General features: G+C 45.7%; 1 protein-coding gene across 2 annotated transcripts; it reads left to right on the top strand.

Annotated features, from left to right (window-relative positions):
• Window positions 1–2,682: 2,682 nt before the first annotated feature.
• On the top strand, window positions 2,683–6,284 carry LOC118385455 (zinc finger protein 703-like). Of its 2 annotated transcripts, none has more exons than XM_035772593.2 (3): window positions 2,683–3,159; window positions 3,303–3,544; window positions 4,192–6,284. In XM_035772593.2, the coding sequence occupies exons 1-3, from the start codon at window positions 3,033–3,035 to the stop codon at window positions 5,746–5,748; spliced, it is 1,926 nt and encodes a 641-aa protein (XP_035628486.1). In that variant the 5' UTR covers window positions 2,683–3,032; the 3' UTR covers window positions 5,749–6,284. The 2 variants fall into 2 exon arrangements, with proteins under 2 accessions (XP_035628486.1, XP_035628487.1); XM_035772594.2 differs by having other exon boundaries at window positions 2,685–2,934.
• The last annotated feature ends 12,205 nt before the right edge of the window (window positions 6,285–18,489 follow it).

The following is an 18,489-nucleotide window of genomic DNA, read 5'->3' as shown; positions in this document are numbered from 1 at the left end:
TCCCTGTCAGGCATGGGTTCATCGGGTCTGGGTGGATCATTCAGTGGAATGCCATTTTTGATTGCAGTGTTGTGGAGCACACTACACGCCGTGACAATGTAGCAAACCTGCACATTGTATTAAATTCACGTAATGGCATTTGAAGGAATGTCATTTCAGAGGTAAACCTTGCTAGGCTGGTATTGCAGTGAGCCTCCTGTCCCAGACAAGCACAGCCAACTCCCTTGCAGCAGGCTTATGGTGCACGCCAATGTTCTGGTGTAGGTTGTACCTGGCCTCTTGCTGGTTTGTGAGGGGAGTCATCAGCCATGTTGTCCATGGGTCGCCCCGGTCTCCTGCAGTTATGAACACAACATTCAGATATTGTTTCCCAGAAGAGGTCAAACATGGCAAGTGAAACCTTGCAAATAAAACAAGTCACTTACCAATAAGCCGTCCATCCTCAACAGCTCCTTCCTGGAGGTTAAGGCCGACTGAACTGTTCTGCACAATGAGTGAATAATGTGTCCCACCAGGCCGTTTGGCCACTACATTCAACAGAGCCAAATGTGAATCACAGAGGACCTGCACTATTGACCGAATGGAAGCCTTTTCTGTTGACGAAGTTGAATTCGTTCAATGACGGTGCTTTTATTACGATGTGGGTGCTGATGTCAACTGCTCCAATGACATTGGGAAATCCAGCTATGGTATTGAAATCGCCTTTCACTCTGGCCTGTTGCACAGCAGTGTACGGCTAAACTGGATGTATTGTGGAGTCAATGAAATAATGCCATGAAGGACTGCAGGCAATATTCAGCTCATGGTTGGTTGTGAAATGTCAGACAATCCACAATCTCCCGTTGGAATGTTCCGGTGGCCATAAATCTCAGGGTAGAGAGGACTTGGGTACGCACTGGGGTTGGCATTGGTGCGTCTCGTCTCCCTTTCTAATACTGGAGAGAGTTGGTTGCAGAGATACCATCAAATATGCCTTAGGAAATGAAATCTACCAATAAGCCAAGCGTCGGTCGCTCAGCAAAGAAATCCGCACGCTCATTGAAAACACACTCCCTGAGTAATGCAGCTTACGCCAGGTCCTCCAGCAATGCAAGACTTGCCATTTTGGACAAGTCACAATGCATCAGTGTTGCCTTCTATATTATTTAACAGGTTTAACTAAATTGCCTCCAACCTTTGCATTCCACTCTCTTTCTAATTGACTTTATTATTCAATTAGGCTTAAATGGTTACATGTTTATGAATGCGATAGCACCCTGAGAAAACTATTAGTAGCTTAAGTGTCTATAAAAGAAATACATGAGTAAACTATTCATGTGTTCTCTTTTTTTCTTCGTGGTTTTTATGATTTGGTCCAGTATGTCAATCCTTTCTCCATTTGGTGGATGGTATTTCATTAGCAGTTTGACCTTTCTTCCACACGGCGCTGTGCGTGCGCACGGTCAGAGGTGCACTTAAATGTACACACATTCGCAAGTGTACATGCGGATGGATAAAATGGATAAATCCCACACTTTGCTTAGAAATGATCGCACTCATGAGGGCCCTGGTTCCCACGGACGCTAGTATTTTTTTTTTCTGAGTCTGTGTGACATAGATTTGAAATCTGAAACCACTTGAAGATGGCTGTGTCCCTCCTACCAATTCCTGGTTGACCCCTACTTCACAGCCACCGACAAAAGACACATTCGTTACATTGTAGCCAGCAGGAGAGAGTGGTTTCATCATGGCAGCACATTCAAAGATCCATTCCTAGCCTTTAATACAAGTTACAAAAATCATAGGTATGAAACAACAAAAACACTTTGGGTTTGTCATAGACGGACGACATTATTATTAATGTCAGTTTCCTAGAGAGTTCAGGAAGCCAAGCGAGAACACTGTGAGACATTCACGGCGATGGGGGCAGACGTTTTTTTTTTATCAATAGAGACCTTTACAAAATATGCAAGTGTTCACTAACACTAAACATACAAATATTTATTTCACAGTTTTAAGTAAAGTGAAATCTTATAGTTAGTCGGTTTATGATATGATTATACTATATTTAGAAAGCATATGTCATTTCAAGCCTTTTTTATACAGTTTTGTTGAATAGAAAATGTCATATTTTTATTATATTTGTATTGTGTACTTGAGCTTGTGTCCCCAAACGTGACTACATCTCAGGAATTTATAACTATTTTGCACCAGAAAGGTGAGATTCTAACCTTTCTTTGAGTATGCAGCACTACTAGTTATTGTTTATGGCCTCGCATGATTAAACAAATGACATTTGGGGATTGTGTAGATGACACTTAAGATGACATTTAGTTACAGCTAACTGGTTTTAAAGTTCAAATAAGAAGACAGAGAGTAAAAGGGTTGTCGAATGGCACACCTGGGGTTAGACAACTTTATTAAATTTCTGCCAAAAATAAACTTTATTTCACCCCTGCAGTGACCACAATAGTCACAAGAGACTAATGAATATACATTTGCTATCGGTATCGGTGATGCTGCTGATGAACTGCGATATAATGTCATCAATAGTGCCCCCTGTTGGTCATGTAGACGGCACACTGATACAATCAGTCCTACATAAATCAACATAAATGCCATATAGGGCGCCTGTTAGAATTTTTGCATCAAAGGAAATTACATTCCGTTCTGACAGGAAGACATTTGAAAGATTATCAGAAGACGTATCTAACGCTGTGAAATACAGTGCACAGACAGTCTGTCTTCATTGGCCGAGGGGGACAAGATTGCTCCGCCTTCAGAAGAAACGCACCCAACCATTCTCATTACCGATGCAGCCATCCACTGGACGGCGGCTCGCTCGCTTTGAAGGTCCCCTTGTGATCTCATACACTCGAGGTACGGTCCAGTTGATGTGTAACTGCTGAACAGACGGCGACAGAGAAGGAGAGAGCCAAGCTATACACTGGAGCGGTGAGAGTCCGAAATTATATGTAATCGCGGCCGTGTTTTGGAAATATCTACACCTTTTCTAATTTTGGCTATACTTATTTTATAACTCAATTGTATGCATGTATTTCGCTCACATTTCGATTGATGTGGCTTTTGTGAATTATAACGCCTGGAAGAACAGTTCTGGAATCGGTACCATGAGTAAAGAAGAGCCGACCGTTAACTTCTGTTTGATGAAATTGGATGGTGAATAGGCAACATACTTTCTCTCCCGGATTATAAACTACGCTGTACACTGCGCAGGGATAATTATAGCATTTTATTTTCTCGGGACTGTAACAAAACACTGCCCGTCTCAAACATATTTTCTTTTCCATCTCTGATGAAAGATTCCCCTGCTGGAACTATTACGCACGAGATACGCTGCCAGACCTCGGAGCCCTGTGACGATCGTGATAACTGCAGCTCGCCAACGGGCGCGTTAGTTTGTTCACCGACTCCTTTGGACCCTATTCGCCAGGCAAAGCGCCTCCCTATCCGGATACTCAAGATGTTGACGGCACACACCGGCCACTTGCTCCACCACCCGGACTACCTGCAGCCTTTACAATCTGCACCAGTGAACATTGAGGTATTGTAATTATGTTTCTATTTGCCATGGTAATTGTCACACAGATGTGTGTTGTTGTTTGACATATAGCCAATTCGATACACCTTTATTCTCTCGACACTTCGGTGCGTTTTTGCGCAAAGCAAGTTCAGCTTTTAGCCAATAATGCGCAATATATATCCGTAGTAGGGCTATTTATTTTCTTGATGCGCACAGTCAGGGACTTTTTTAAAAGTAGTTCCCTGACGGTCTTTACTCATAGACCACTCATAGTCCGAGTTACCGTTCTCACCATTGTATTGCTTACACTTTGTAGGCAATACATCCATTCGATAAAACTAGCTCTAGCCTACAGCGCGACACCGTTTGGCCTACTGCCAACAATTCGTAACAATGACTGTTAACAGCAGTATTTATTAGTAGGCTATTATATGAACGTTACGGTTGTAATTCATAGAGGGCCCAAGGGGTCTGTGTTACTGGCCAAACAATTATTCACTGACAATAGACATAGGCCTACAGTTCTGTCTGTGTTTCTGTCTGTATGTCTTTCTTTCTGCACCTGTCTAAGTGGAGTGTGTATACGTTTTTCCTTTCCACATACCCATTACATTCAACGTTGTGAAAAATGGTTCAACTTAACTTTAAGTCTGGGTTTATTTCTCCAGCTGGATGCCAAGAAGAGTCCCCTGGCCCTGTTGGCTCAGACCTGCTCCCAGATCGGCAAGCCTGACCCTCCTCCCTCCTCCAAGCTAGGCTCCATCTCCTCCAATGGCCATGGTGATAAGGACCATAATGGACGCTCCTCTTCCTCCTCCTCCAGTCACAAACTTGGGGACCACCGGCCCATAAAGGACGACAAGTCCAGCTTCAAGCCCTATAACAAAGTAGGGGGAGACAGTCGGCGGGATGGGGTTAGTAGCTCTAATAACAGCTCTGATAAAGCTGGGTTCAGGGTACCTAGCAATGGGAATGGATGTGCTAACAGTAACTCATCAGGCTCTTGTCCATCCTTTCCACCACATGCCATATCTCCCAACTCCAGGGTGGGTAGTGGCACGCCCCCTCAGCACACGCAGCAGCCATCGTCCCAGACACACAGACAGAGCCAGTCGCCACATGGACAACGGAATTCCCGCTCTCAGACTCTGAATGGAGAACACAAACAGGAACAGGCCAGTCCACACAGGAACAGTAACAGTAGCAGCGGCGGCCATCTTAAAAAGGAGTCGGATGTGAATAAGGTTCATTTGGACAGTCCCCAACTGGCTAACTCCAGCCACGCCAGAGCCAGCACGAACTCCAGCACAGGCAGCTCCGAGGGAAGCCCCAGCCATGAGGGGCCCAAGGCGGACTCCCAACCACCACAGCCTGGTCTGGGCCCTGGACATATCGCTCCCATCTCCCCTTACAAGACTGGCCACTCTGTCTTCCCCATGTCATCCTCTGGAATGGGCTACCATGGCTCTGTAGTGGGTTCCTACGCTGGATATCCCTCCCAGTTTGTCCCAGGTTTGGACCCTAACAAGTCTGGTCTGGGAGGTGGGGGCGTGGGGGTGAAGCACTCCACTGGAGCCTCTCCCCCCTCCTTCATGCAGGGCTTTTGCAGGGACCCTTACTGCCTCAGCTACCCCAACGTGCCCCACCTGGGGAGCAGCAACCCCTGCATCCACGACCCCTCCTCCACCCTCAAAACAGGCTACCCAGGCTTGGTCTACACCTCCCACCCCCTCCACTCCCTCCACCCCAGCACTATGTCTTCCAGCATCACCCCCACCCTGTCTCACCCCCTCTACACCTACGGTTTCATGCTCTCCAATGACCCCATGCCTCATGCCTGTAACTGGGTATCAGCTGGGGGTCCTTGTGATAAACGCTTCTCCACCTCAGACGAGCTGCTGGCCCACCTGCGCACGCACACCTCCTTACCCGGAGGGATGGACAGTAAGCTCCTCTCTGGCTACCCCTCTGTCTCCTCCTCCTCTGTTGCCTCCTGCCAACTCCACCTCCCCCATCAGAGCCAGGCCTCCCTGCAGAACTCCTTCTCCCTTAGGGCTCCTCATACCCTGGGTCTGGCCCGGTACCACCCCTATGGTAAGGTCCACCTGCCCCCTGGACCTACCTCCATCCCCCTGCACTCCCTCCAGGCTGGTTCTCCTTACTACCCCCACTACGCCCTTTATAGCCAGAGACTGGGCTCAGCGTCTGCCTTGGGCTACCAGTGATCGCTCATCTCCATCCATCCACACAGTCTATTACAGTGTTTCTCCTAGCATTACTAAGCCAAGGCGTCCCCCCCCCCCCACTCCTCCCGCCTAGCTCTGCTGCCCCCTGCCTAAAACTGCTGGGAACTCTGTGGATCCGATTAGTTTTAATAGGATGGTTATGGTAGCCCTGGATGAAAGTGTTTCAGGGGCCTCTGTGGGCAGGATGTTCCAGCTATAATGGGGGAATCACTGCAATTCCATACCAAACCAGGATCCTATGGAGGAGTCCGAGAAGGTGCTGGATGCTTGCATGTATGTACACTGCTAGGATACTGCTCTCATGAACAAGAGCAGTGGACTGGACGAGTGGACATGGTACCATGCTAGGTTGTAACAGCACCACAAACTGAGCTGGTTGATAGCTGATGGTAGGATGCTGTGTAACACCTCATGGATCTCCTGACGTCAAGCTGGGAATAGTGATTGCAGTGGCGAGGGGACAGTGTTGGCAGCCTTCAGCACTGTGGGGAGGCTGGAGGAAGACTGGGGGGAAACGGGGGGGGCGGATGCATGCTTGCTTGACCTTGAGTGTGCAGTTATGGTTTTGAGATTGGTTTCTGTTCCATGCATTTGCTTCTTCTCTGATTTGAAAATATACATTTTATTTATTTTTTAACTTTGGCTTTCAGGTTTACTATCCAATAAATTATTTTTAATTGTTCTTACTTTTGTTATTTTACTTCAGTAATACTGTTCATTTTATCCAGGGTTTGGGGTCAATTCCATTTAAATTCCAATCAATTCCGAAAGTGAACCTAATTCTAAATATTCTTAATTGAAAAGCATTGAAGAGAATTGGACTTTCAGTGCACTCCCTGAATTGACTGAAATTGAAGTGGAATTGTCCCAAAACCTGATTCTTTTAATCTATTATGAACAAGATATGTTTCCACATGGTAAAATACATTTGCAAAAAAAACAACTTTGTTTTTTCCTCTCCTTCTCTGAATGAATGGCTTCTTAATTGTTGTTTGTATAGCAGATTAATAGTGATATTTTTTGTTAAATATTTGGGTGAGTGACCTGGGTAAGGGAGGGATACAAAACCAAATACAGGAGAAACATGTTCTGTGGTGATGGCAGAGCTATCCGGTTTTAAAGGGGAGGTCATATTTTGTTGAATAAATGATCATGAATATATTTAAATTCTGTCTTCATTTGTTAATCCAATTGGTTCTTTGACAGCTCATTCATCTCAATCCTTTTGATTTGGTTCATTAGGCCATTATGACTAGCTATGTAATAATGAATCACTTAGTCTGGAGAGAACATTCAAAGACCGTGTGACGAAGAGACAAAGAATACTAGAGAATGCTTATTATATGTTGCTCTGGATAAGAATGACTGCTAAATGACTACATTTTTGAATCTCAGAATAACTTGTGAATATACATATATTCAGCACAGTATTACAGTACTGTATTCAGCAGGGGCGCAACTTTCACTGTGATACAAAACGCTTTAACACCATGCAGACTCCTCAGAGCGGTCGGGTAGACCGTCTTCTGGTTTCAGACTCCTCAGAGCGGTCGGGTAGACCGTTTTCCGGTTTCAGCAGGCAGAATTTAGGTCCGCATGGACACCACAGAGTGTGCGGACAGGCTGTGTGAAGGAAAAGCTTCTGAAAGGCTGGCGTATAGGACCAGCACGGGACAGATGAACAGAGGCAGCTGCTGTCTGTGTTGTTCTTTTTCTCTGAGTTGTAAAAGCAAGCAGAGCAGAAACTGTCTACTCTTTAGTTGACTGATCTAGCTGGCAAGGTAACTGCTGTTTGGCAGAAACAATGTATTTTATTCCCAGTGCTGAGCTAGTAGTGTAACTGACATGTTACATTAGCTAATGTTTAATCCCCTCTCGACTGAAGTGAATGAACTAGCAGCTAGTTCGCTAGCTAGTAGCTACCACAGCCAGTTCAGCTCTAGCTAGACTCTAGGTATCCGTCACATAGCAGTATCTAACAGCTGCTTTGTGTATGGAAAGGTTTTGTAGCCTTTGTTTTGTCCTGTTTCAACATAAGTACATTTTAAGATGTACCATTGTACCGTTAGCTAGCGAGCTTGTTCACTGACTAGCTATTATTTTTTGCCTCAACCACACTAGACCTGAACCAGCGGCCAAACGATTGAAGATCGATATTCTGACGTTTTTTTCAGTGCAATATTAGTTTTTACTAGTCAGTATAGTACTGTAACGTTATTGTTCTGTCCGTTTCTCTAGCTAATTCCATACTTTTCACACTGATACGGTATAAACAGCTCCACAGGCTTCACTGTCATGGTTCACAGTCAGTACACAACACTGTGCTCATCATGTCTAAGCAAGATCAAATGGTGACAGGTGTCCATGCAGGGTCAGACAGCCAGAGAAGACCAGTCTATGGAGCTCAGGTGAATTTTGCAGTATATTATAACAATCAGTGAATGGATACTAAGTTCCATCTTGAGTTGATGTGAATGCTACAGTCTGGGATCTGTGAATAATGGTCATTCCAATTATTGAATCATTGATTCCATCCATGGATACTATAATGTATAAATGTACACCAAGGTAAGTCTTTGTCATGCCTCTTCTGAGCAGGATCAAATGGTGACAGGGGTCAGTCTCATCAGGGTCAGGCAGCCAGGGAAGACCAGTCTCTGATGGCGCTGAGGTGAACTTTTGCAGATACAACACTTTATTCCCGCTGTGCAGCAAACACTGGAGAAGCAAGAAGCGTCGAAGCTTGAAACTATTTATTTTAAGGCAGTCTGACAAACCTCTAAAGTTGATTTCCAAACTGTATTAAGGATTGATATTGGCTTTTTCCGATGACACAAACCACAATGTGTCGAAGACCTGGTAGAAGCTATTGATGATGATGCATGGATACAGATGTGTTTGAATGCCCAGTCATGTTCATATCATCTCAGACATAAACGACTGCAGTTGAAGACCATCCATAGAACGTACTATAATATGCCTGTGACATGGAATTACATGCAGTTAGAAATGTCATTCCTCTGCTGGAGTTGTAAAATACAAAAGGGGACCTATTTCCATATGGTCTTGTGAAGGCTGGCTGAATTCTGGCAAAGATGTTATTATATCACAGCATGTCTACAGGTTCAAAGAGTATGTTATTATATCTCAGCATGTCTACAGGTTCAAAGAGTATGTTATTATATCACAGCATGTCTACAGGTTCAAAGAGTATGTTATTATATCTCAGCATGTCTACAGGTTCAAAGAGTATGTTATTATATCACAGCATGTCTACAGGTTCAAAGAGTATGTTATTATATCACAGCATGTCTACAGGTTCAAAGAGTATGTTATTATATCACAGCATGTCTACAGGTTCAAAGAGTATGTTATTATATCTCAGCATGTCTACAGGTTCAAAGAGTATGTTATTATATCACAGCATGTCTACAGGTTCAAAGAGTATGTTATTATATCTCAGCATGTCTACAGGTTCAAAGAGTATGTTATTATATCTCAGCATGTCTACAGGTTCAAAGAGTATGTTATTATATCTCAGCATGTCTACAGGTTCAAAGAGTATGTTATTATATCACAGCATGTCTACAGGTTCTCCCTTCTCCCTGTTTTTGTTTGATTGGTAATGTTGATACTGTATAACCTAGCATTTATACAGTAGCAGCTAAGAACTGTGTTCTTAGTGGCATTAATTGGCATTAATTGGAGTGGCATTAATTGGAAGGTTGGTTATCCTCCCACAATGGATGGAAGAAATGTCAGGTTACTAGATGTGATTTATTACAAGATTAAGGGTATACTGTGCAACTTTCATAAGGTCTCGATGCCTTATATGGAATGACAAAAGGAGTCTGTATTGAAAACATGCCGACGTCGGGGGAGATACCAATATAAGCAATCCCTAGCTGCTGGGCTGCTCAGTCCTGTCCCTGGGGGTCTGCCATAATGTTGGTTGTCACTCTGGCCTTGGCCTAACACACCTGAAACCAATAATGAATGTTTCACTAAGATCCTAAAGCTGAGTGGGGTGTGTTAAGTTGGGGGGCTACAGGGCCGTGGACCACTAGGGGCAGGACGAGGTGATCCAGCTATATTGTGTGCAAGTAAAAAGAGCTCTACAGTACCATTGAGCCTACGATATGAATTACACTGAACAAAAAATATAGTTCAGTCTTATCAATCACTTAAACATAGTTAATAATGATCTCTTACCTAACTTGATGACCGGGGGCATTTTAGATTTTAGTTGTTGTTCTAAATAGAGACGACTAGAAGGACCACGGGTCATATTAGATTGTGTAGAAACGCGGAAATTAGCTTTAGATGCCCCCAAAAAAGTGAGGACCCCCACTTCTAAAACCAAAGTGTCTCCCCTTGTATTCAGCAGTTTTTGTTGACATCTCAGATGGTGAACTGTACATACAGTGCATTTGGAAAGGATTCAGGCCCCTCCCCGTTTTCCACATTTTTGTTACATTACAGCCTCATTCTAAAATGTGTTAATTACATTTGTTTCGTCATAAAACTACACACAATTCCCCCATAATTAAACATTTTGCAAATGTATTAAAAATAATAACAGAAATACCTTATTTACCAGGTGTCTTCCATCTGTCCCCATTATCTCCTGTGTATTTATACCTGCATTTTCTGTTTGTCTGTTCCCAGTTTGTCTTGTCCCATCAAGTCCTACCAGTTCCCGTGTTTCCTGTGCTCTAGTTTTTGTTTTTATTAGTGTTCCCAGTTCTGACCTTTCTGTCTATCCTGATCCGGCCCCCTGTCCTGTACATGTGAGTTCCATCGCTCCAGCATCTCCTTCCTAGGATACGTCATTGCTGCAGGGAATATTCAAATAGACCCTGACAATGTGACACCCTGACATTCCTCGAGACTCACCTGTCACCCTGACTCCCGTCGGACCATGGCATTCGTTCGACAATGTTTTTGGTGGCCCACCATGGTTCCTGACGTCTTTGCGTTCGTTGCCGCCTGTACTGTGTGTGCACAGAACAAGACTCTGCGACAAGCTCCGGCTGGCCTTCATCAACGATCCCTTTCCCTCACTGCCCCTGGTCCCATATCCTTGGACTTCGTCACATGCCTCCCTCCGTCAGATGGCAACACCACCATCCTTACGGTGGTGGACAGGTTTTCCAAAGCCACCCATTTTATTCTCCTTCCTAAGTTACCTTCAGCTAAGAAGACCGCCCAGCTCATGGTGCAGCAAGTCTTCTGGATCCATGAACTGCCGGTCGACATGGTCTCCAATCGCGGTTATCGTCCCGATTCTGGAAGGCATTCTGCCCCCTCATTGGGTCGTCCGCCAGTCTGTTCTCTGGTTTTCATCCCCCGTCTAACGGCCAGGAGGAGCGAGCCACACAGGACCTGGAGATGACTCTTCGCTGCCTCTACTCCACCAATCCCCCCACCTGGAGCCAGCAACTCGTGTGGGTGGAATATGCCCGCAACACCCTTCCCTGTTGTGCTACGGGTCTTTCGCCTATTGAGTGTTCCCTGGGATATCTGCCTCGGTCAGCATACCTTCTGTCCAGATGTCCGTCACTGTTGCCGTACCTGGAAGAGAGCCTGGGCCGCTCTTCTCAAGACCACCTCCAGGTATCAGTGACAGGTGGACCGCCACTGAACCCCTGATCCCCGCAACTGTCTTGGGCAGAGGGTATGGCTGTCCACTCGGGATCCTGCAACCCCCCCCGTTTTTTAATAAGGCCTTTCCCTCTTTCTCTCTAAGGTCCTAAGCCCCTCTACTGTTCGCCTTCTGTTGCCCCACACTCTCTGTATACATCCCACTTTTAATGTGTCTAGAAATAAATCTGTCTCACAGCTGTTTTCTCCTCTGTCCACACAGATCTTTTTCACCTGTCTTGTGCTTGTCTCCACCCCCCCCACCAGGTGTCTCTCATTTGTCCACATTATCTCCTGTGTATTAATACCTGCGTTTTCTGTTTGTCTGTTGCCAGTTCCTCTGGACAAGTCCTACCAGCGTGTTCCCGGGTTTCCTGTGCTCTACTTTTTGTTTTTCTTCGTTTTCTCAGTTCTGACCTTTCTGCCTGTCCTGATCCTACCCGCCGTCCTGAACCTGTCTGACTCTGATTTGGATTATGACCCTTTGCCTGCCTTGATTTACCTTTTGCCTGCCCCTTGATCTATAATAAACTCAGACTTGTACTATCTGGCTCCTGAGTCTGGGTCTTAGTCTGAGCCCTGATACTTTTTTCCTTAATTAGGCTGTCATGGACAATGTAGACACAGATATTTAAAAAAAAAAGAATACTATATGTGAATACATGATTACCTATTAATTACAGAAGATGCCAGTACCTTTGTACTGCAGACTAACCCAGTAAGTGTGTATTGATTTTCTGACTCCCAAGGCCCTGCCAGGTTCTGGTATTCCTGTGTTCTATTCATCACAGCAGACATGGCCAACTTCTTCTTTCATCACTTTGAAAGACAGTAAAAATGTAATCTTGTATAAGAATAAGAGCTGCGAGATTCTTTAAATGTGAAATACCAAAATGCCAAGGACCCGCTGAATGTTTGAGAACAAATGTATAGGGCATAACTCTGTACACTCTTAGAATTGTATTGCAATCTAGAATCTAAGAGTTCTTAGGCGGAGAACCCTTTGAAGAACCCTTTGAAGAACCCTTTGAAGAACCCTTTTTGGATCCAGGTAGAAACAGTGGTGGGAAAAGTGCTCAATTGTTTATACTAAAAGTAAAAGTGAAGATACTTTAGAAGAAAAGGACTGAAGTGAAAGTCACATATTAAAGTACTACTTGAGTAAATGTCCAATTATTTGGTTTTAAATATACTCAAGTATCAAAAGTAAATGTAATTGATAAAATATACTTACGTATCAAAAGTGAAGTATAAATCATTGGAAATTCCTTATATTCAGCAAACCAGACAGCGCCATTTTCTTATTTACAGATACTGTAAAGTACAGATAAAAACAATACTGAAGTAGTACTTTCAAGTATTTTTACTTCAGTATTTTACAGCACCCTTTGCTTCCAGGTAGAACACTCGTAAAGCAGAGGAAGACAGACAAGCTTTTGTCAGTAAACATTGTGTGCCAGGTGCTGTTGTTTGAAAGACTGTCCCAACCAGTTGATGGAGGATTTGGGTGTGCTTTACCTTCAGCTAGTGTTCCGCAGACAGGCAGGCAGGCAGACGCAGGCAGACAGACAGACAGACAGGCAGATGCAGGCAGGCAGGCAGACAGACAGACAGACAGACAGACAGACAGACAGACAGACAGGCAGGCAGGCAGGCAGGCAGACAGACAGACAGACAGGCAGGCAGGCAGGCAGGCAGGCAGGCAGGCAGGCAGGCAGGCAGGCAAGCAGGCAGGCAGGCTCAATGTGATGTTAATGAAAGGGTCAATTTTTGCAACATATGAGCTCGTTCTCCACCCGCTGAGTTTGAGTCCAAGCCTCCCCTACGTCTGTGTGAAGTCCAGATTGGCATCAGAGCTAAACTGTGACTGTCTGGTCATGTTCAGGATAAGGCCCTGTCCATCTCTCAGGTTACAGTAACTCAGTGTGTGATTGGCAAGAGGTAATATGCTGTTTCCTGGTCACGTGACACAGTTGGGGCCCTGTCGGAGTATAGATGACCCACAGTGGTCAGTCACAGTCCTGACAGGCAGACTCACCGGGTCACAACACCCTGTTACTGTGGAAACCCTAGAACCCGCTCCCGTTTCCAGTGTCTTCCAATTGGCTCTTTCAATCCCTCTGACACATGTCTGCAAACCCTCCCCACCCACGTACTGTAGCTGTACAAGCTAATGTGTTCTGAGTCACCCAGTAAACAAAGGGTTAAATTAATAAAATATATTCCGGGTTCGTTGTGAGGGCAGCAAGAGGAGATGCTCATGGTTGGGTTGCAAAGCAGGTTTCAGGTGTCTGATGTACCCTCTGTAGCCTTGGTGTTTGGCCTAGACAACCCGAGAGATACGGTTGAGTAGCAGAGCCTGGGGGTTTAAATAGGAGAGATCAGGTTGTCAAGACGCTCAGACCGCAGCCTGACTGAATGACAGGGACTCGAGGCAACGTGATGTCTGATGTTATATTGTCCTTTAAAGTGGTTGCTGTTATAGGTCTGAGAGATTGTGTGTGTGTGTGTGTGTGTGTGTGTGTGTGTGTGTGTGTGTGTGTGTGTGTGTGTGTGTGTGTGTGTGTGTGTGTGTGTGTGTGTGTGTGTGTGTGGGGGGGATTCCATGTCCCTGGCTATGAAAAGTGTCTGCCTCGTAAGTGAACAGTTTTGCAGATTTTTCGGTCAAATATTTGCTGCCAGCAAAGTCTACTTGTAGCCTCCCAGTCAAGACTCTTTGTTTGATGGTAAAACGCAGTGAGCTCTGTGACTGTCTCTGTCACCAGCTAAAGTCTCTGAGTGAAACCCATCTGTTGTTCCCGATGGGAAGCCCCAACCTGAGAGACAGACACAGGGAAACAATACCAGCTGGGCCTCAAAAATAAGGACAGAGAATTGAATTTAAACGCCCCTCTATCTTATCTCGGGGGAGAAATGAATAGCCGTGCCATTTTCCAGTCTGTTGTTACTCATCCGTTACTCATCCATTACTCATTTATCCAATTGATCCAATTCATCCATCATTCCCTTCTTCCCCTTCCTCCCCTCATCCATCACTCTGTCCATCCATCTTGTGGATGGCTAATGCTGACGGCAGATATCAGCACTCACACGCCGTCGTTTACGCCGCTGCAGCTTCTGGAGAGCATGTGTTACGTGTAATTCAGTCCCCCCCGTCCCCCCAAGCAACACACTAAGCTAAAACAGGACCCAATTGTATGGGGAGAAGAATGTTTAGGATATATACACGCATAAACACACATCGATGTGAGGGGTGAGACCTGGGAGGACAGCTGACTGCCCTAGTGATTAACGATGACGGAGTGTGGTGCAGCTCCTCCATTACACCGCGAGTCTCCACCTCTCCATCCATCTCACTATCTCTCCACCAACAGGACCTGAAAGGAAGAGAGAGAGCTGGTGTACAGGAAGGGGAGTTAGACCCACATGCAGCTAACACGCACACACGCACACGCACACACACACACACACACGCACGCCCACGCACACACACACACACACACACACACACACACACACACACACACACACACACACACACACACACACACACACACACACACACACACACACACACACACACACACACACACACACACACACACACACACACACACACAGCCCCTCAGTTTCCAGAGATACAGTATAGGAACTATTTGCTCACCATGTGGGAGCTGGGAGCCGTGTCAGGGCACGGACAACACACCACAGACCATCTGTCTTGATGTCTCTTCTGTCTTCCCTTCTGGAAGCTCTAAATGAGATCACCAACACACTCCTCCTTTTCCCTCTTTCTTTCACCCTCTTTCTCTCTCCAACTCTATCACTTCATCACTCATCTCTGTGAGAGGCCTTTTCAAGTGGTCCAGGAATAAAGAGCACACAGATGTCAGACATGTTGGATTAATGTTCCCAAAACCATCACACAGCCCATTACTTACATCCACCCACAGACAGAGCAGACCAGAGCTGAGGGGAAACATGTTGAAAATACACGTTCCTTGGTAACGCCCTGAGCCCTGGCAACCCAACGCGTCTGTGTGTGTGTGTGTGTGTGTTTGTGTGACTACATGCCATGAAACCTCAGAGAACCACATAGGACAAGTACATCCATCATTCAGCTCTGTGGTAAATTACCCAAATCCAACAGCAAATTAACCTGCCCTACAATTTATGTTCTGAGACAGGGCGTTGCTCCCTCGACCTTTCCTTTCCATTGACTGTCTCCGTCTCTCTCCGGGTTTCTCTCTCTCCCTCCAGCTTGACATGTGAGAGTGCGGCCACAGTGAGTTCAGCAGTGCACAAGAGGGCATTGGCAATTATGGTTTTTCTGTTAATGCTTATGGCTGCAGCTGGTTATGATTTGGCTGTGTCACACGCGCACACGCACACACACACACACACACACACACACACACACACACACACACACACACACACACACACACACACACACACACACACACACACACACACACACACACACACACACACACACACACACACACACACACACACACACACACACACACACACACACACACACACACCCTCTCTCTCTCTCTCTCTCTCTCTCTCTCTCTCTCTCTCTCTCTCTCTCTCTCAGGGATCCGGGCAGGGCTGTCAGTTCTCATGCATCACCAATGGGCTGACGGTGGAAAAACGTGCCTTGGCAGTGAGTAGATCAGGCCTGGAGACCTGGAGGGTTAGTGGAGGCTAACGGGGGCTTGTGGGTTAGCCGCACACACGGCCGGAGTGACACCATCCTCTCCCAGCCTTCCTCCTCAGCAAGCTCTCAGGCACATTCTCTCATTCCCAGAGATTGATTCAGACTCTTTATGGAGCTAACCAGGGCTAATTACCCACTGTGACCCCCGAGCAGGCGCCACACCACAGATACACAGGGAGGTCAGAGATGAGCTAAGATGCTCCCTTGAACAATCAGGCAGTCGTCAATGTCCACAGAAACAAGTTCTTTAGATGCACCTATCAGACAAAGATACACATGGAAGAGTAAGAGGCCGAAAGAGAGGAGAAAGAAACAGAGAAAGAAGAGGGTGCAAAACAGAGGTGAGCGATACAGAGAGTGAAAGAGAAACAGAGAGAAGAAAAGAGAGAGGCGTGTATGGAAACAAGCAGATGTGATTACCCAAATACAGTCATTAAAGGGGAGATGTGTTTTCAGGCTGTCATTATGATTAATGACTGAGAGCGAAGCCACTCAGACTAAACAACAGAGTGAAACCACACACACACACACACACACACACACACACACACACACACACACACACACACACACACACACACACACACACACACACACACACACACACACACACACACACACACACACACACACACACACACACACACACACACACACACACACACACACACACACACACACACACACACACTGATTTATGGGCCAGCTTGTGTGTGTTTGCGTATACGTGTGTGCATGTGTGTGTGTTCATTTGCTATTCCAGTGTGATTAATTATGTGTATTGGACAGTGAGTGAGTTATGGGGATAATTACCCGTGTGCCACAGCATAACTTTTACACCCCTCATACCTCTTAACAACCGTGATTTCCTCTGTTTCATACTGTGTCCGCCTCTTACCCCTGACTGCCCTTTCAGCCTGTACTAATACCACTGCTATTTGTACATGACAAAAATAAGAATGCTTTCCTTCCAATGCTAAAGTCAATTCATTGCATTTTTAACAGGTGGTAAATGATGCTACTCACCTGGTAGACAAGTAACACCGACAAAAAGACAAGGCCATTAAAACAAATATATACTTTTATGAAAACTAGCTCATATGTCCTGGGGGGTGGAGCCTTAGAGCATTTGTTGGCAGAAACCTCGGAGCTCCAGATGTTCTCCAGATCACGTTGGGGCGACTTGATAAGGAGGCATCGCTCAACGCGGACTCACACCTGCTGGACCCACTCATTTACTGGCTGGGGATGATGAAACAACCGCTCAGACCCTGTCCGCTTCATGTCATTATACAAGCAGCTGCGTGCGTGCGTGTGTGTGTGTGTGTGTGTGTGTGTGTGTGTGTGTGTGTGTGTGTGTGTGTGTGTGTGTGTGTGTGTGTGTGTGTGTGTGTGTGTGTGTGTGTGTGTGTGTGTGTGTGTGTGTGTGTGTGTGTGTGTGTGTGTGTGTGTGTGTGTGTGTGTGTGTGTCTGGATGATTTCACGGCAGTGGATGGGAAAAGGAATGAGACAGACCATTAGTTCTTCTTTCCTCACGTTTACAAGGTTTCGCTTATTCCAACGCTGGATGAAGGAAGCACAATGACAGATATTGCTTCTGGTAACTTGTGCATGATGGAGTGGCTGAAACTGGAGTACATTCAGAATGATCATCCCGTCCTGCAAGATAAAAACAGCTTTAGATATTATTATTTTGATAATAAAAAACGACATGTGCATGTAAGGAGAGAATGTAGCTGAGAAAAATAGGCACTTTGTATGAAAAAGAAAATGCCTTTTGCTTTTACCAAATCAATAATGGTCGGAAACCAAAGCAGTACATTAAAATAGAAAAAGTCTGAGGCCACACAACATCAGGTGTGAGTAGGGAGAAACAACATTAATCATGTAATGAGGGTGTGGGTTAGAGGAGCTGCCGGGCTCAGGACACCAACACTGAAGGAGTTGAACAGATGAGCGTGTCTGTGAGCGTGTCTGTGGCTCTGTACCTCATTGAGAGGTCAGCAGCAGTAGCAGCAGCATCTGTATGTAAGTCATGAGGAGCTTTGGCCTCCTGCCCTACATGTCATTGGCCTGATTAATGACCCCCCCCCACCACCATTGCACAAGCACCACACACACACACACACACACACACACACACACACACACACACACACACACACACACACACACACACACACACACACACACACACACACACACACACACACACACACACACACACACACACACACACACATACCAAAGAGACACACACTGATAAAGTATCTCCGGTAAGCCAGGGCTGACGCCTACTCCTAAAAACTCCCCTTCTTTAGAAGATTGTGTCAGGGCTTTCATGGCTT

Source organism: Oncorhynchus keta, chromosome 6 (genome assembly GCF_023373465.1).
Source record: "Oncorhynchus keta strain PuntledgeMale-10-30-2019 chromosome 6, Oket_V2, whole genome shotgun sequence".
Lineage (NCBI taxonomy): Eukaryota > Metazoa > Chordata > Actinopteri > Salmoniformes > Salmonidae > Oncorhynchus > Oncorhynchus keta.
The sequence above is the reverse complement of the archived record's forward strand: the minus strand, read 5'-3'. Positions and strand labels throughout refer to the sequence as shown.

Bases quoted from the DNA above. Each gene is read 5' to 3' on its own strand.
- LOC118385455 (XM_035772593.2), top strand. From the start codon at position 3,033: ATGTATTTCGCTCACATTTCGATTGATGTGGCTTTTGTGAATTATAAC. The intron at 3,160-3,302 runs GTGAATAGGCAA...CTCTGATGAAAG, and splicing joins CTGTTTGATGAAATTGGATG to ATTCCCCTGCTGGAACTATT. The intron at 3,545-4,191 runs GTATTGTAATTA...TTATTTCTCCAG, and splicing joins CTGCACCAGTGAACATTGAG to CTGGATGCCAAGAAGAGTCC.